This window comes from Etheostoma cragini, chromosome 1 (genome assembly GCF_013103735.1).
Source record: "Etheostoma cragini isolate CJK2018 chromosome 1, CSU_Ecrag_1.0, whole genome shotgun sequence".
Taxonomy (NCBI): domain Eukaryota; kingdom Metazoa; phylum Chordata; class Actinopteri; order Perciformes; family Percidae; genus Etheostoma; species Etheostoma cragini.
Window position 1 is genome coordinate 21,075,274 of NC_048407.1, and position 16,018 is coordinate 21,091,291.

General features: G+C 39.6%; 1 protein-coding gene across 1 annotated transcript; it reads left to right on the forward strand.

Moving 5' to 3' along the window:
- Nucleotides 1-5,833: 5,833 nt before the first annotated feature.
- Nucleotides 5,834-16,018, forward strand: mthfsd (methenyltetrahydrofolate synthetase domain containing). The gene is made up of 8 exons (XM_034879082.1): nt 5,834-6,084; nt 6,430-6,533; nt 7,823-7,936; nt 8,136-8,249; nt 8,364-8,454; nt 10,903-11,015; nt 12,344-12,469; nt 13,935-16,018. The coding sequence occupies exons 1-8, from the start codon at nt 6,057-6,059 to the stop codon at nt 14,658-14,660; spliced, it is 1,416 nt and encodes a 471-aa protein (XP_034734973.1). The 5' UTR covers nt 5,834-6,056; the 3' UTR covers nt 14,661-16,018.

Below are 16,018 nucleotides of genomic sequence, written 5' to 3' on the forward strand. Positions count from 1 at the left end.
AATACAGAGAGAGAGAGAGCGAGAGAGAGATAGAGAGAGAGAGAGAGAGAGGGAGGGAGGGCTGGCTGAGCTGGCAGCCTGCCCAGACTGAGTGAAAGAGGGGGGCTCTATGGACCACTGGAGAGAGGGAATTGTGTGTGTGTGTGTGTGTGCCTGTGTGTGAATGAGTACCCCTGTATGTCTGTGCTGGACTATAGCATTACAGTTTGTGGAAACACTTGAAGGTATTAAACCTGATGGGTCATTCAAATAGACATTACAAATAATAGACATAACCATCAAGGGATTACTTGTCTGTGACACAATCTTAATTCCATACCTTCTGAAAAGTAGGAAATGGTGCTTCTTTCTGCTGAAGAAAATCTGTCGGTAGAGCTCCCCCTCTAGTGGCAGGATCGGAATCCTTCAGGTACATGTGATTTGTTTTGTTCATATGTGATGATGGTGTAATGCCTAAAATCCATTAGAAACCATCATCATCATGGCCACACCAATTGTCTACTTCTGTGACTGGAATATGTCGCAAGATGCAAAGAAAGAGCATTTAAAACTTCTTTCTACTTTGGTTTCAATATGGAGTGTGGAGAGTTTGCCTCTTGGGCCTCTTGCCCTTGATGTAGGCACCCAACCCAATCTGCCCGGGGCACCATGTCTATGGGCAGCCCCCTCGCTCTGACACATCTCCATTAATGCTTGTGGATAGGCAGGCTGTTTATGACAATGTGTTGGTAGAGGTGTTTGTGCATGTGTGTGTATTTAGGGCAGGTGAGTGTAATGTGCAAAATAACAAAAGGGTGACAAAATTAACTTTCCTTCAGTAGAATAATAATGGTCTGCTTTCTTTCCTTAACAGTGTTGTTGTGAGCATGTCATCATGTGGACGTTGGCATTCAGCTCAAAGCACAAAGCCTCACACTCACAGAGCTGCTAGCATGGCTATAGACTCTCGTTGCTGTGCTGTATGTTCAGTGATTTCTTCAAACATGTTTCAGAACATTTACTGTCATAAACATTTCACTGTAACTTGCAGTATGTAACCTTGAGCGCTACAAACATTACAAAAAAAAGTTTATCCATATGTCATATAATATTGTGTAGGAATACTGTATTTTCATTCAATAAAATCAATGAACAAAATCTGTGTCCTGGGATTAATTGTGGACCTCTACTCCTCGCATTTTTCCACAGATGACTTTTCTTATTATGTACCTACTGTTTATATAATTTAGTTGCTAAATATTTCACCTTTTTCATACTGCAAACCACAGTATTTTTCTTTTTAAATAAAAGTACTATTCTCATATGTTTACTAAGTGCTAGATTGTGTGGTGTAAATGGGTTTAATTCACTTTAATTTAGACTATATCCAGTTGAACACAGTTGTGACGGTTATGCTTTTAAGTGATAAAGATCCTTATAAGTTCGTAAGTAATGTTTTTCCGCCCTCAGGTCTGATAGCTCCTTGTATAGAAAAGTGCTCACCAGCAGAGGAGGACTCTTCTCATTTTCTGAATACCAGTAGAAGAATGTCAAACAGTTCTTGTTCCCCAAGACTTCTGGCTTCACTAGGATACTTCAGACCATCTGCAACTACTTCAAAACCACCACAACTGTATCCACTGGAATTTCACTGCAAAGTCCTTACCAGTATGATTGCGGGAAACATGACTCACATTCAGACTGCAGAGGTTTAATGACTTAATGATGAAAACACTGTGAAGAGATGGGGTTCTTTTATGGGAATGCAGTATCCAGTTTATACACACACACACTAATGTAAATATTTATGAACTACCTGCAGAAAATGAAGGTCAAAGTGGGTGGACATTATATTTGTTATAATACTTCTCTACAGGGCACCCAGATAGCTCAGTGGGTAGAGCGGGTGCCCATATACAGAGGTTTGCTCCTCGACGCAGCGGGCCGGGGTTTGAATCCAGCCTGTGGCCCTTTGCTGCATGTAACTCCCCTTCTCTCCCCCTTTCACATCTTCGGCTGTTCTCTCTGACTAATAAAGGGATAAAACCCCGAAATAATAACTTAAAAAAAAAAAAAAAATACTTCCCTGCAATTCAGTTACTGCTGAAGAGCACACAACACTTAAAGGCCTGAAGGTGGTGCTCAAGTTTATTTCTCAGTAAGATTTATCGTAAGAAGAGATAGACAACACTATAGGAACAGAACATATATTGTACATCTAGTAAAAAACAGCAAACAAAACCATCCATCCATCTTCATCTGCTTATCCGGTATCGGGTTGCGGGGGCAGCAGCTCCAGTAGAGGACCCCGAACTTCCTTTTTCCAAGCCACATCAACCAGCCCCGGCTGGGGGATTCCGAGGCGTTCCCAGGCCAGGTTGGAGATATAATCCCTCCACCTAGTCCTGGGTCTTCCCCAAGGCCTCCTCCCAGCTGGACAAAACCAAACAAAACCAGTACTGGGATAACAGTGTTTCAACATAGGCACCATTCTGCCGTTCAAACACTGAGTTCCTCCTATCTCCTTGAGGTTTTTTGTCTGACTGATACCTAAAAAATGGAATTGTATTTTGTTTTGTTTTTAAATGCAATAAATTAATATGCACATACTGGTAGTGGAGGTCCACCTAAAGATGGACATCACATCTTCATCTGAAACCCATATCCAAATGTTCAGATATTTTGGAATTTTCAAAGTTGCATAAGAAATGCCTGTAGAACAGGTACATGCTAATCCTAGGTAACAACCCAATTGCCCTTACCGTTTACAAACTACAACACAGAAAAGAGATACAAACATATTTTCAAAAATAAGCATATGCTTATTTTTTTTAATTAAGTGCTGTAGTACAAATAGCATGAGATAAGTAACAATGGAGGTATGTTTGGAGACACTACCTTATTTAATCATTAAATTGATAGCCTAAATATTTTTGTTTAATCTCTTTTCTAACTAAATCCAGTTGAATTAACACAACTTTCATGCATTCATTTCACATCTACTGCAGTAAGATTCACTGGGTTCACTCGGAAGGTGTCACTGCACATGGCTAGGCACTTGTAATGACATTTAGAACATGTTTAGAGGCTAAAAACACATTTAAAACTTGCCCTGTTTGTGTTGGCAGCATTGATTGTTTTCATGTTTCTCTCTACGGATAGCACTCCAAATTTTCCAAAAAACTTCTGACTTTTGTTGTATATGGGGGATATTTTTGCAAATGTTTCTTAAAACATGAATGTCCACTGGAACGCTATGGCTTTTTATTTAAAATGGTTTATTTAAAACAATTATACTTATCAAACAGATGGAATTAGAAAAAAAAGACCTGCCTCTAAGAGTAGCCTGCTTCAAATAAAAACAGGATACGTTGTGCGGTTCAGGTAAATAAAGGCCCCGGCTTTTATTTGAGGAATTACGGTAAGCCAGTTCTTTCTTCTACTGTTGTACTTTCTTCTTGTGCTGTGTGAAATTGTTATGCCTTTACCTGCAGGTATAAATACATTTACATTTACATTTACATTTACCTGAGCATTTTTTCTGACCATGTCCATCCATTTATGGCCACCATGTACCCATCCTCTGATGGCTACTTCCAGCAGGATAATGCACCATGTCACAAAGCTTGAATCATTTCAAATTGGTTTCTTGAACATGACAATGAGTTCACTGTCCTAAAATGGACCCCACAGTCACCAGATCTCAACCCAATAGAGCATCTTTGGGATGTGGAACGGGAGCTTCGTGCCCTGGATGTGCATCCCAAAAATCTCCATCAACTGCAAGATGCTATCCTATCAATATGGGCCAACATTTTTAAAGAATGCTTTCAGCACCTTGTTGAATCAATGCCATGTGCAATTAAGGCAGTTCTGAGGGGGAAAGTGGGTCAAACACAGTATTAGTATGGTGTTCCTAATAATCCTATAGGTGAGTGTATAATAAACTGTAATGAAGTGTTCATTGAGAGGCCAACTAGTTTGCAAACACAAGCAATCACCTACTCCCACTACAAGTCACGTAATACTGTGAAGTTCATAACTGGCATTAGTCCAACAGGGGTTATTACATTTGTATCAAGAGTCTGAAGGGTCATGCTAGTGACAAGGTTATAACAAAGAATTCTGGGTTGATTGACCTTCTTGAACAATGAGACCATGTAATGGCTAATCGAGGCTTCAATTTTCCCGAATACTTTCCCACCAAATGTGTCCGTCTCCACGTACCAGCATTTACAAATTGAGGAAAACAACTGACAGGATTAGAATTCACACACTCTGGAAAGATGTCACGAGTGAGAATTCACGTGGAAAGGACCATAGGAAGACTGAAGTGTTACAGAATTTTGAAGAACACCCTGCCAGTCATCATGATCAAATGGAAAAACGATAACAGTCCCTGCACAGTAGACAAAATATTGACAAGCAGGACTGAACAAACTTGTAATGCTCTTAATCTGGTTTAGCTCATGATACATCCAAAGTGAAATGCAACAATACATCTGTAACTTATCTTATTGTACACAAATGATTTTCTGCAAAACATTAATCGCTGGTGGATTTGTTGTTGGAGACATATCTTACCTTCAGGGCTTTTTAAAGCTTCTTTGTATAAAGCCCTTTCTGATTTGGATTTCTCTGTTCGTCAGCAGTAATGGTAACCATCCATCTTCACTTTACTACATGATGTCAGCTTCTGGCCAATTACCTCAACTTCTAGGATGAGGTGGTTTTTCTGCACGTACATTTACAAATTAAACCTTTTTTCTCTTCATTCCCCCTACAAGGACAACAAAGGACTGACAACAGTCAGTGATTGACAAAACAGTGTCAATCAAAACTACAAGCATCCATGCAAGATCCACATTTAACCACAACCCATCCTGTTTTTTATATTCTATATGATGAACTGGTCTCTTCCTCACCAGGGACGTTGCCCATCCTCTTCTTCAGCTTATACCATCTCTGTTCTAGACTCCTACAAGTCCATTTGACACACACACACACACACACACACACACAAACACACACATCTGCTAGATCTAGACGAACGGAGTCAAAAGTAGAGTAAAACATGCCAGTAAAGATCACAATGCAACGACTCATTCTGACAGTTGCATGTATTTTATTTGAGAAACATAGCTTTAGGTTTAGCAATACATCATATTTGTATGAGTATATGTTTGAATATTGTTAGCCTACAGTTGAGAAGCCCTACATTTGATCTGTTCTTCTTTTTGGCTTCTATATTATTTTAGCCTACTCTTTAAAATCCCATTTTATGTGACTTTTCTCATACGCACGAAACACACGTTTACAGAAATTGCAGTTCGTAGGCTATAGCTCATATTCGCACAAGACTCGTGAAGAAAGCCGAACACACCACAGAATAACGCAGTCGTAGCCTATCTTTAGTCTAACTCGTTTTGGACGCAGTTCTGTGCTAAAAATAAATCAGTGGGCTGTATCATTTTGGATTCGGCGATCCATTTATTCACGGTAGGCACACAATGTTCCACTTACTCGGAGACGGGTAAAGTTCTCACATTTCATTTCTTCTACTGTCTATGACATTACAGGTTTATTAAAGCACTAAGAAGAGTGCCTAGAAAACTTACACGTGTCGCAATGTCTTACATAAAGCAGGGCTCTTACTCAACAGCTCTGGTAACAACAACAGAAATGATTGGCTGGGAGAGAGCAGGGAGATTATCGCAGAGTCATGTCCCACAGGATATGAAATACTGGCTACCCTAACTACTGTACAAAATCATTAAACATGTGGAATGCGTAACGTTACAGGATAACGGCTACTGGTGTGAGAACAGGTATTTCAAAATGGTGCTGTAATATAGCTAGTGCTTTTATTAAAGTTGTTCTACGTATGGTTCCCTGACAGGTAGGCCTCGACGCGTTTGGTTTCGCGATAAGTTAAAACGTTCAAATTGACCTTTCTGTACTGCCGTAGCCCTATTAAACACTGACAAGCAGCTGTTCCATCAGTGTTGTGTTACCGAGCTCACGTGTAAGTCTTTGCTCCGTGTAGTAGAGACTAATTTGTGTCACCAAAACCCCCAATGGAGCCTGTTATAGAAATAAATCCGGGTAGGTTGAATGTTTGTGGTGTTTCTCATGTCGTTAAAAATGAATGTCGATTCATGCTAATGTATAGCATTTGTACATGGTTGGCTAATGCTGCGTGGTCTTGCTTAGCTAGCTAGCTAGCGAGGTTGTTAGAAAGCCTGATTCATTGTAGGAGAGACTAATTTATTTCCCGAAATAACACAAAAGAACATGTTATAGAAGTTAATCTGGTTAAATGTTAGTGACTTTTGTGACTATAAAAAAACGCCAACGCATGCTAATGTAGCCATGGTAAATGTTTGGCTAATGCTAGAGTCTACTTAAATTTGAGTCGGTCATTAAAGCATCTGTCATTTTCTCTTCCAGAAGCGACGAAATGGGACATTCGTGAGAAAGTCTGGGACTACATCGAGGAAAATAATCTGGCCAATTTCCCCAGGCCTGTTCACAACAGAATCCCGAATGTCAAGGTAGGTTAACGCAATTTAACTTACCGTGCTATGAAACTAGTGACAAACTAGTGAATACAGAGACAACTAATTTGTTAACTCAAACATACAGTGGCATTACTGTCGACATTGTCCCAAAGGCAGGTGCTTTTTTTCCATACTTAACGGGATTTAGCATGGGTGCCACGTGCACACAGGACGGTACATTCCGTGGTAGTATGTATTACAAATGAGTCCAAACACTAATTGAACAGATATTTTACACAGAAGACACAAGTCTGGCTCAGTAAGGCTAAAAGAGGGGTCTCTCTCTCTCTCTGTCACGCACACACAGCTAATTTATAATACGACAAAAACAATAGGTTATGCAATTGGCTACATATAAACGCCATTCAGTCAATCACCTCTAGACAATTAAGCTAAATAGTAATGTCTAAGTATAAAGCTCAGTTTCATAATTAAAGCATATGCAATTCTTGAAAAATAATCTTTTACTGAACAGGCATGTGAATCAACCCAAGGCACTTATGTTCCATATGTTGTGAAAGTAAATGAACATTCTAAATAATTGTAGAAAATGTATTTTTATTATAAAGCAAGTTAGGATGATGTATCAAAAGTCTCAATACACAGAAATGTACACAGGCCGTATTCAGAAATGATGGCTTTAAGAGAGCCGTCGGGATTTCTGTACGGTTGTGATGTCACAACTTTACTATACTTCTCCACATCTGCATTCTGTGAGTCTCTGTGCTTTCATTGCGGTGAGAGGCAAATAGAAGACATGGAAACACTAACCAATTGGAGCAGCCTGACCTTTCATTTTTGGGGGGGAAGGCTTTAAGAGACTGGTGTTTCAGACAGAGTGGGAATACTGGTATAGTCAGAATGACAGTATGAGGAAAATGTTGTTGGTTTTTTAAACACTAAAGTATGTAAACATGATCTATTAGAAACTTTTTATTTATTTTTAAGGAAGTAAATGCCTGTATGGGTAAAATCAATGCTACAATAATGACACCAGGGTATGAGGTTTGCTCAACAGTTCTTGACTGACATTCTTGAATTTTGAATGATTATTGGTGTTCTGTCTGCATCAACACTTGTTTTGTGTATTTACTAGTACTGTGTACTTACTGACCAGGGTGCACCTCAAGCATGTGACAGGATTTCAGACCTGTGGGAGTTTAAGTCCAGCCAGACAGTCAAAGTAAACCCAGACAGACCCCAGCTGCAGATTCGCTTTGTCACTCTGGAAGTAAGTTGACTCTGAAAGAACTGCTGTCAGCTTGTACTCTCCTCTCAACCAGGGTGCTTTCACAGCCTGTGCCAAGGTGACTGAACTGCAGGTGTTCACCCAGGCCACAGAAGTGAAGGTGGATCCTGATAAACCTCTGGAAGGTGCCCGGCTGGCAGTGCTAGAGGTAGCACTTCACTGTGGAAACACACACAAATAACCAGAGTGCCTCATTTTGTACATATTTGTTATTTTCAGCATCACTCAACATTCTGCCCCCCCCCACCACCATACACACAAAAAAAATCTAGTATTAATCTGCTTATCATTACACAACTGTAAATGTCTGTTCGCTAAATTTATAATTAATTAATCATCTTTTGCAGGCGCAGAAAAAGTTACTGGTCCCAACTCCTCGTCTTCGTACCGGCCTTTTCAATAATATCACTCCTCCCCAGGGGGCCAACAAAGAACAGCTACGCATATGTTCTTCCTCTCAGGTTTCAAATTTCTGATTTTTACATATTTGTCATAACATTTTAACACAATCTTTTGATTCATTAACCTATTCCTATTGTATCTTCTCTGCCTGTCTTCTGAACCTCTTCTTTCAGGGTGTGAAAGACTTCAGTGTGCCTGTTGACCTGGATGCAAAGGTGAAGGTAGACCTGGTGGTGGTCGGCTCTGTGGCGGTGTCAGAGAAAGGTGACCCAACAATTAACCTCCTCACCAATTCAATTAAATACAGAAAGCCTAAAGAAATTGCAAATGTACCTCACTAACAAATGCCCAATCAGTCTAATCACATGCCTTATAATGTATATGGATTTATATAAATATGATAGATCAAAAGTGTTGTGAGCCAAAGACCAATTTCCCATATGGACAGTAAGTCAGATTTAACAAAGACCAGATTAAAACTCACTCCTCACCCATAGATAATCAGTAGTTAAAGCAACATGTGTGGCCGGTGTTGTTGCTGATTTAGGTAATTTACAAATTCTTAATTTTAATTTAAGTACTAACGACTGGTGTGACTCAATGAGCAGCAAAATCATTAGCGTATTATTCCATTGAATACTTATGTGTTGTGAAAGGTAGGCCTGCACAATTTGGGGAAGCATACAAATCAGTTTTGCTTAGAATTGATATCACAATTTTCTACGACAATTTTGTTTTTGACCATGAGAAAACAAATAACCAAATCAAGGTTATTTTAGTTATGCATTTTTCATTAGTTTTTATTGTTTTTACTTTTTGTTTTCAAATTCTGTTAAGTTTTTATTAAGTTTAAAAACAGGTCTGCTAGTTTTTATTTTTGGATGAACTGAAATGTTAAGTCCACGAGAAAAACCTAACTAGCCAACAGACTAAAGAAGACATAAACAGGTGTTTTAAACTTTTGTTCGGGTAAAGTGGCTAACTTAGTGAATCAACTCGCAAAGTTGTGTAGACATCCCAGTATTAACCCATGCTTCTTCCCACTTTTGGTGTTCCTGCATATTTACTAACCAGCTATCGGGTCGCCGGTGAAGTCCCGCCTGTAGTGTTCTCTGTCCTGTGGTTGTCTCAGTCATGCTGCTGGACCTACGTATCCATACAACCATGCCCGTAACGTTACCGGGGTTAGCTTCTGTTTCGGGGAAAGGGGGCTTGGAGTTCTCCTTTACCTTGTCATGGTAAGCTAGGTTAGCCTCCTTGTATTCATTTCTCAAATGTAGGCTGCTTTGAAATCTGTTTAGCACTTCAGAATCCAGGTCATTCTGGGCCTGTCTGTGTGGCGTTGGCATGTTTTCATGAGTTTCCCCCGGGTACTTTGGTTTCTTCCACAAAGACATGCATGCTAGCTAAATTTAGCCGACTGGGTAACACTGGCGCATTTACAGAAATGTTGATCAATGTGCATGTTCCTAATCAAATAAATCCTAATATTACGGTTGGAAAGAGTGTTATTGGGTCTATGAAAGACATTGACAAAGAAGAAAATTAAGGACATTTACTCGATAATTTTAATCAAACTGTTTTCACAACCTGTAAACATAGAGGCTTCAATGAAGAGAAGGGAGAGCTTGGGAGCACTTTAAAACCTATTTTATACAGTCTGTTTAAAACTCACAGAAGAAAGTAGTAGTATTTATGATGCATTTGTTATGTACATATATATATTTTTTAATCAAATTGTGAACAGGTGAAACGATTTATCGTGCGGGACTAGTGCAATGTAGGCGCACAGCAATTTGGCTGTGATCAAAGACTCATTACTCACTGCTAACCCAGTACCTTGAAGATGATACATTACATCCTATAATGGTTGTTTACTATACTGCTGAAAATGACAGGAGACCTTAAGACATTAAATATTGCGATGTGATCAGTTTGTCTTTCTAGCTCACTTGAGGCATCAGGACACCCTGTCAGGGAGATCTGAAGAACAGAAATGGGAATGGTGGCAGATGAGCATAATCAGATCAATTTTGCTCCTTGTGGGTTCTGCTGTGCTCTCTTGTCAATGTAAATTGTCCCATCACACACAATACATCTCAATCCTCATTTTCAAAATGCCTGAGATAAGTGATGCAGTGCTGCGGTGAAACTGACATGTTTATCATAATGCATGTATTCCAAAATAGCTCTAAGTCTACCACTCCACATGGTTCTCATTAAGCGTTTGTTGCACAGGGCTCATCCATGCTCCCATCAGTCTAGTTATTTCAGACCTGCCAACATGCACGCATTTAATGTACTCTGCACGCATTTTGACCTTTTATGTACTGTACGATTTGCTGCTCTCTAGGTACGCATTTTGTGCATCTTTCATTCGCCGGTTTCAGTTTCTATGAAATCTGACGTTGAGTCTGCCACTGAGCCACTCAATAAATTTCTTTAAGGTTGGCAGGGCTTTTATTTTTAAGAATTGAAAACATTATTACAGCCCTTCTTAACATCTAATCAGTGCTGTTATTAGATTCAAATCTGTTTTTTCAGTATGGGGGGGGGGTAGGTGGAATGAATGTGATGCAGGTGCTGTTTTTTTATATATATATATATATATATATATATATATATATACATACACACATACACACACACATACACACACTTGGCAGAACCTCCTTTTTCTTTTTTATTTATTTCTCCTGTCTTCTCCTGCAGGCTTGCGAATTGGAAAAGGAGAAGGCTTTGCTGACTTGGAGTATGGCATGATGGCCTTAATGGGAGCTGTCGATGAGTCTACTGTGGTTGTTACTGTTGTCCATGACTGCCAGGTGGGTTTACTTTTTTCTCAGAGTTCTGTACATGTTGTGCCATGGAACCTTTATTATATTCTTTATCTTGTCCAGTACAGGTGAAATCAAGGCCGGCAGTAGCTAGGGGGTGGGCTCAGCCCACCCAAATGTGTCTTGCCCACCCAATCAAAAGTTAGGAATGTTTTTTAACCAATGGAAGAAATAGCACAGAAAATAACAGTACTGTTTCTAACTTCTGATTGGGTGCGCAGCCTAGAGCCCGCCTCCAAAGTCGCCCACTGCCCACCCGTCTTCTCCTCGTGTTCAGGCACACTCACAAAGAGCTCTGAAGCAGACCTGTCCGTCCACTGTCTGTTAAAATAGAGGTGAGCAGCGCGGCTTCTGTGGTCAGTGTAGCGGCTTCAGTTGATTATAATGAACACACTCTGCTGCGGCAGACGTGTCGCTCAATGTATTTCTACCATAGCTTCAGTTTTCCACCACCTTTTTAAGAAGAGCAGCATACAACCGCTTTGTTAAACTTTCTCATCCAAAGTCCGAAACAGGGCTCTGTGTCGGTCAGGCCGGCGGTCTGAATGAGATACCAGCAAAAAAAATGTTTAAGTTTTTTTTTTATTTAAGAATATTTGTCCTTACCATTCTCCAAATTTCTGAGAACACGGATGGGATAAGTTTGTTTTTGAATGTGCACATTTTGCAGAAGTACTTCTGAAATGCACATCAGCTATAAAAATGTATGGTTATAAATTATTGTATAATGACATGAACAGGTGCAACATGCCCATTTAAAAAAAAAAATGACTTCCTCAAACAAAAGACACTACCCGAGGAAAGAGTATATCGTGGGGGTCAGCAGGGATGACATTAAATAAGAATGATCTACAGGAGAATACATATTTAAACAATACAGAATGTCAGAGCCTTACTGGTTTGTATTGAATTATATTTTGAATTGTCACCTGGTGTTTCCTATACATAAAGTAAATAGGTAGTCCATCATAAATTGATGCAGAAACAAATCACCAGAATGCAGGAAATGAAGTGTTTAATGCTTCCTGCGGGAGGACCCCCAGACCCCCATTTATCATTGTATATAGTTTTTCAATTCATCAGTTTGCATTGTAGGGTGTAGAATGGCAAATGCCTGACCCAAATTGTGAATGTCTTTTAATTTACACCACTGAGTACCTGTACACATTTCAGAAGTTGTATCTAGCAACACTTTGGAAAATATGATTTTAAACAAATGTCCTCAATTCATAAAATTGTGATTTAAAAAAAAATGTCTGTTCAAACACAAGATAACTGATCTGTTTGGGTGCTAATTAAGATGTGTGTGCTTTCAGGTAATGGACATTCCAGAGGTGTTAAAAGAAAGTCATGACCTGACTGTGGACTACATCCTCACACCCACCCGAGTCATTAAAACAGATTGCCAGATCCCCAAACCGCAGGGAATCACCTGGACTAAGGTGATTTAAATGAACTGTCTAGTACTACCGTAAGTCCCCAATACGTGCATATTGTATGTCAGGCCTTTAGGTTTAATTGCTTTTCATTTAAAAAAAAAAAAAAAGTATCATGAAAAGGATTTAAAAAATAAAAACACCACAACCATTCCAATAATATCTTATTAAAAGCAACCATCAGTGATTCAGTTCTTCTTAGAATGGATCAGTCTTACTGTTTCTCATTTAATGAGAAACAGTACGGAGCCATTGTGGCCTACGTCGGTGATTCTATACTTGACTTAAATAATGTTTGTTTGGCATACATGATGTGATGGTTTAACCAGTTGATGAAAAGTGAAATTTTAGTCTTTACAGAATCAGAACCTGTTGTCTTGCATTTTAAGCACTCTAAAAAACCTAAAATAACATTCTTCTATCGGACAATATGCATCCGGGTTGCATTTGAACATTTTTAGTGATAAATTCTATCGTAATTAACAATTTGGCATTGACCGTTTTAAAGTGAAAGGTCTTACAGCTCATTTTGTTTATAAAGTGTATGTGTTATTGGACATCTGTTGCCTTCTTGCACACCTACACATCTTTGTGACTCTAACTGGAACAGTTAAAAGCTAATTGAACAGAGATGCTTGGTCTTAGCCCCTAACAAACTATTTAGCGCCTCTGCTTGGCGACACTGCCCTCTAATGGACGTGCAATGACATGACACCTCATCAGAGGACTCCCACATTCATTGTGCTTCTGTATGCATTTCATTTCTCTGCTCTAATATCACATTATTTATTTCTTGTCAGTCTATTAATCTGTAATCAGTTAGCATTTGATTTTATATGCAATGCATATACAGTATGTAGACACATAGCAACCTAAAAACACAAGACTGAACAATTTGAGTGTAATTTTCAAATTGAACTTTATCTTGTGTCTATATTTGAATTTCCCTGATGCTGGCAGAGAGACCCGATAACTTCTTTAATTAGACATGATGGGGGCGTTCTTCCTAATGTGTGGACTTTGTGTGTAACCTCAGGGCTCCTTAAGACACACATGTAAGTAAACAGGACCCAGTGACCTCACTGGCAGGAAGGCCATGTTTGATCATCAAAGGCTCCTTTGCCCAGCCAGCTTGGCTCTGCAAGGGCAGGGGAACGGCAGGTCAAACAGGCCAGTGTAAAAACAATGGCCCGTATATCCTTTACAGGACTGGTCTGTATCAAAGGCTGCCAAGACACTTACAGGTCCAACAAATCAAGAGAGCAGTCTGTATTTTTACCTGCTTGGGAAGGGAAGAGTCCTGCTGCTAGGAAGATAGTTTCAATAGCATAATACGTCAACTTTTGCTTTATTAATTTAACTCATCCATTGGGGTAGTGCAATAGTTCAAAGGGCTACTTGTTCGGTGTGTGTGTGTGTGTGGTGACACTTTTCTTATTCTGCCTTACTGAGACAGTTTTTATGTCTTCAGCTGGACACCGAAAAGCTGGAGAAGATCCCTGTCCTGAAGAAGCTGCGTGCTCTGGAGGAAGAGGCGGGAAAGGATGTAACACTTGGGGTGGCGCCCGTTGCACCAGAGCAGAGTCGGCAGACCAGTCAAACCAAAAGGCAAACCAGACGGAGGCCAAGGCAGAACATACAGCAGGATGATGAGGGACAATCCAAACCGGAGAAAATAGAGTCAGAACAGAAAGCTAGACAGTGGCGTCCAACTAGAGTGAGGAAAGAAAGCAGTGGAGATGGTGGGGGAGGTAATGAGAGAGGAAAGGGGAAAAGAGGAGAGAACCTAAAGGTAAAGGGCCCAGAGGAAGGTGGAGGTGAAGTCCTGTCTCAACGTAAGCTCCCTCTGAGTGTGACCACTGTTTACCTGGGGGGAATCCCTGCTGGGCTGCGTGTTAGTGAGCTGAAAACTGCCCTCAGAGAGAGGGAGGCCACCCCACTAAGGCTCACCTGGCAGGGAGCTCAACACAGGGCCTTCCTGGACTACAGCGACCCCCAGGCTGCAGAGCTGGCCCTGGAGGCTCTGCAGGATCTCAGTCTGAATGGTCACAGTCTGCAGGCTGAGATGGCCAAGAGCCAGCGCGGAGGAAAGAGGTCCGGACAGTCCAATCGGAGACCGAGACCACCAACGGCTCCCAAATCTAAAACTGCACCACCAGATACTGAGAGTGACACCACTGAAAAGACTGAGCAGTAATAGCAATAAGCAATACTCAGTCAAGTATTCAATGTGGAGCAACCTTAAATGCCTTAAGAAGAATTTAGTTTTTTTATGTTTTGGATTTCTTACAAGAGGACATAAGTTATTTGAACCGTAGACTTCTAAATTGAATGCTAAAGCTAATGAGTTTAACAGAATATGCAATTCTTTAATCAAAAAGCATTTCACTAGAAAGGTATTTTGTAGATGCCATTTCACACTACTTAACCATTAGATGCCATTTCACACTACTTAACCATATACCTGTGTGCCTTGTTTTTCACACGCACCTCCTGGTCTGTGTGTCCCTTCAGTCCTTGAAGGTGCTTTGTAGAGTAGTTTTTAGAGATAAAGTACTAGTTATTTTCCTTTCTCTTTTTTTTTTAAAACTATAGACTCTATCCACAGTCTATTTGTTAAAGTGTAGAGTCAATTGTTGTTAACTATTTGGTACGTTGTATTTCCACAACCAATCATCAGTATTACCTTCTTCAAGAGAGACCCATGTTATGTGCCTGTTCTCAAAACCATTTAACTAAGGCCATAGGTTAAAGAAGAATGTGGTTGCTTTTGTTACAGATAGCGCCCGCTGTGTGGTCAATTATACAATCCTGAGCCATTAGGTCAAAAAGGAAAATTTAAAATACATGTGTCTACCATTTATATATCCATGTAGACCTCATCAGTGTTTGACTACAGATTTTTTTTTCTTTTTTTTTTTTTTAAACCACCTCTCCAAATGTCATCCAGTATTCACAAAACATTTGAATGACCTAACGGCATTGTTCTTTTCAATTTTCAAATTGCATAGTGTGCAGTTGCAACCAAATTTAGAAGACGTTAACATATTAGTATATTGTTATGCCATTTTGATTACATACTATAGCAATAGCCACATTTTAGTTGTGGCAATTCAAACATTTTTGAAAATGTACATAGTTCATCCTTAAACATAACCCAGGATTTAGGTATTCTCTGAAGGTGTATTTTGACTAGATGGAGAGTAAATTAAAAACCTCTAAAGCTATTTTATTTAAAAAAAAAAAAAATGTTGGTGTTTGTTGACTCGTTGGAGCTATGCTTTTTGATTTCTAATTGCTTTAATTTTTTCCAGGATATTTTGGAAATAGTGATATTTGTAACTTTTTTTGTTGTTGATAGAAATGACATACTAATGGCATTGTGTTTGGTTAGGCCAGTTTGAGTGTGATGCCAGCCTCACCATTTAACAGTTAAGAGAGACTGTTCTAGTGTTAATGTTGGTTCGTAACATGTTATAACAAAATTTGCTAAAGCATTTGACTGTACTGGTTGCAGCTTAGTCTCTTTTTGCTTTAATAAACTGCAATATCTTA

What these genes read in the sequence shown, in the direction of transcription:
- mthfsd (XM_034879082.1), top strand. Translation starts at nt 6,057, where the DNA reads ATGGAGCCTGTTATAGAAATAAATCCGG. An exon ending in TGTGGCGGTGTCAGAGAAAG is followed by an intron (nt 8,455 to 10,902) that starts GTGACCCAACAA and finishes CTTCTCCTGCAG; the next exon opens with GCTTGCGAATTGGAAAAGGA. An exon ending in AGGGAATCACCTGGACTAAG is followed by an intron (nt 12,470 to 13,934) that starts GTGATTTAAATG and finishes TTATGTCTTCAG; the next exon opens with CTGGACACCGAAAAGCTGGA.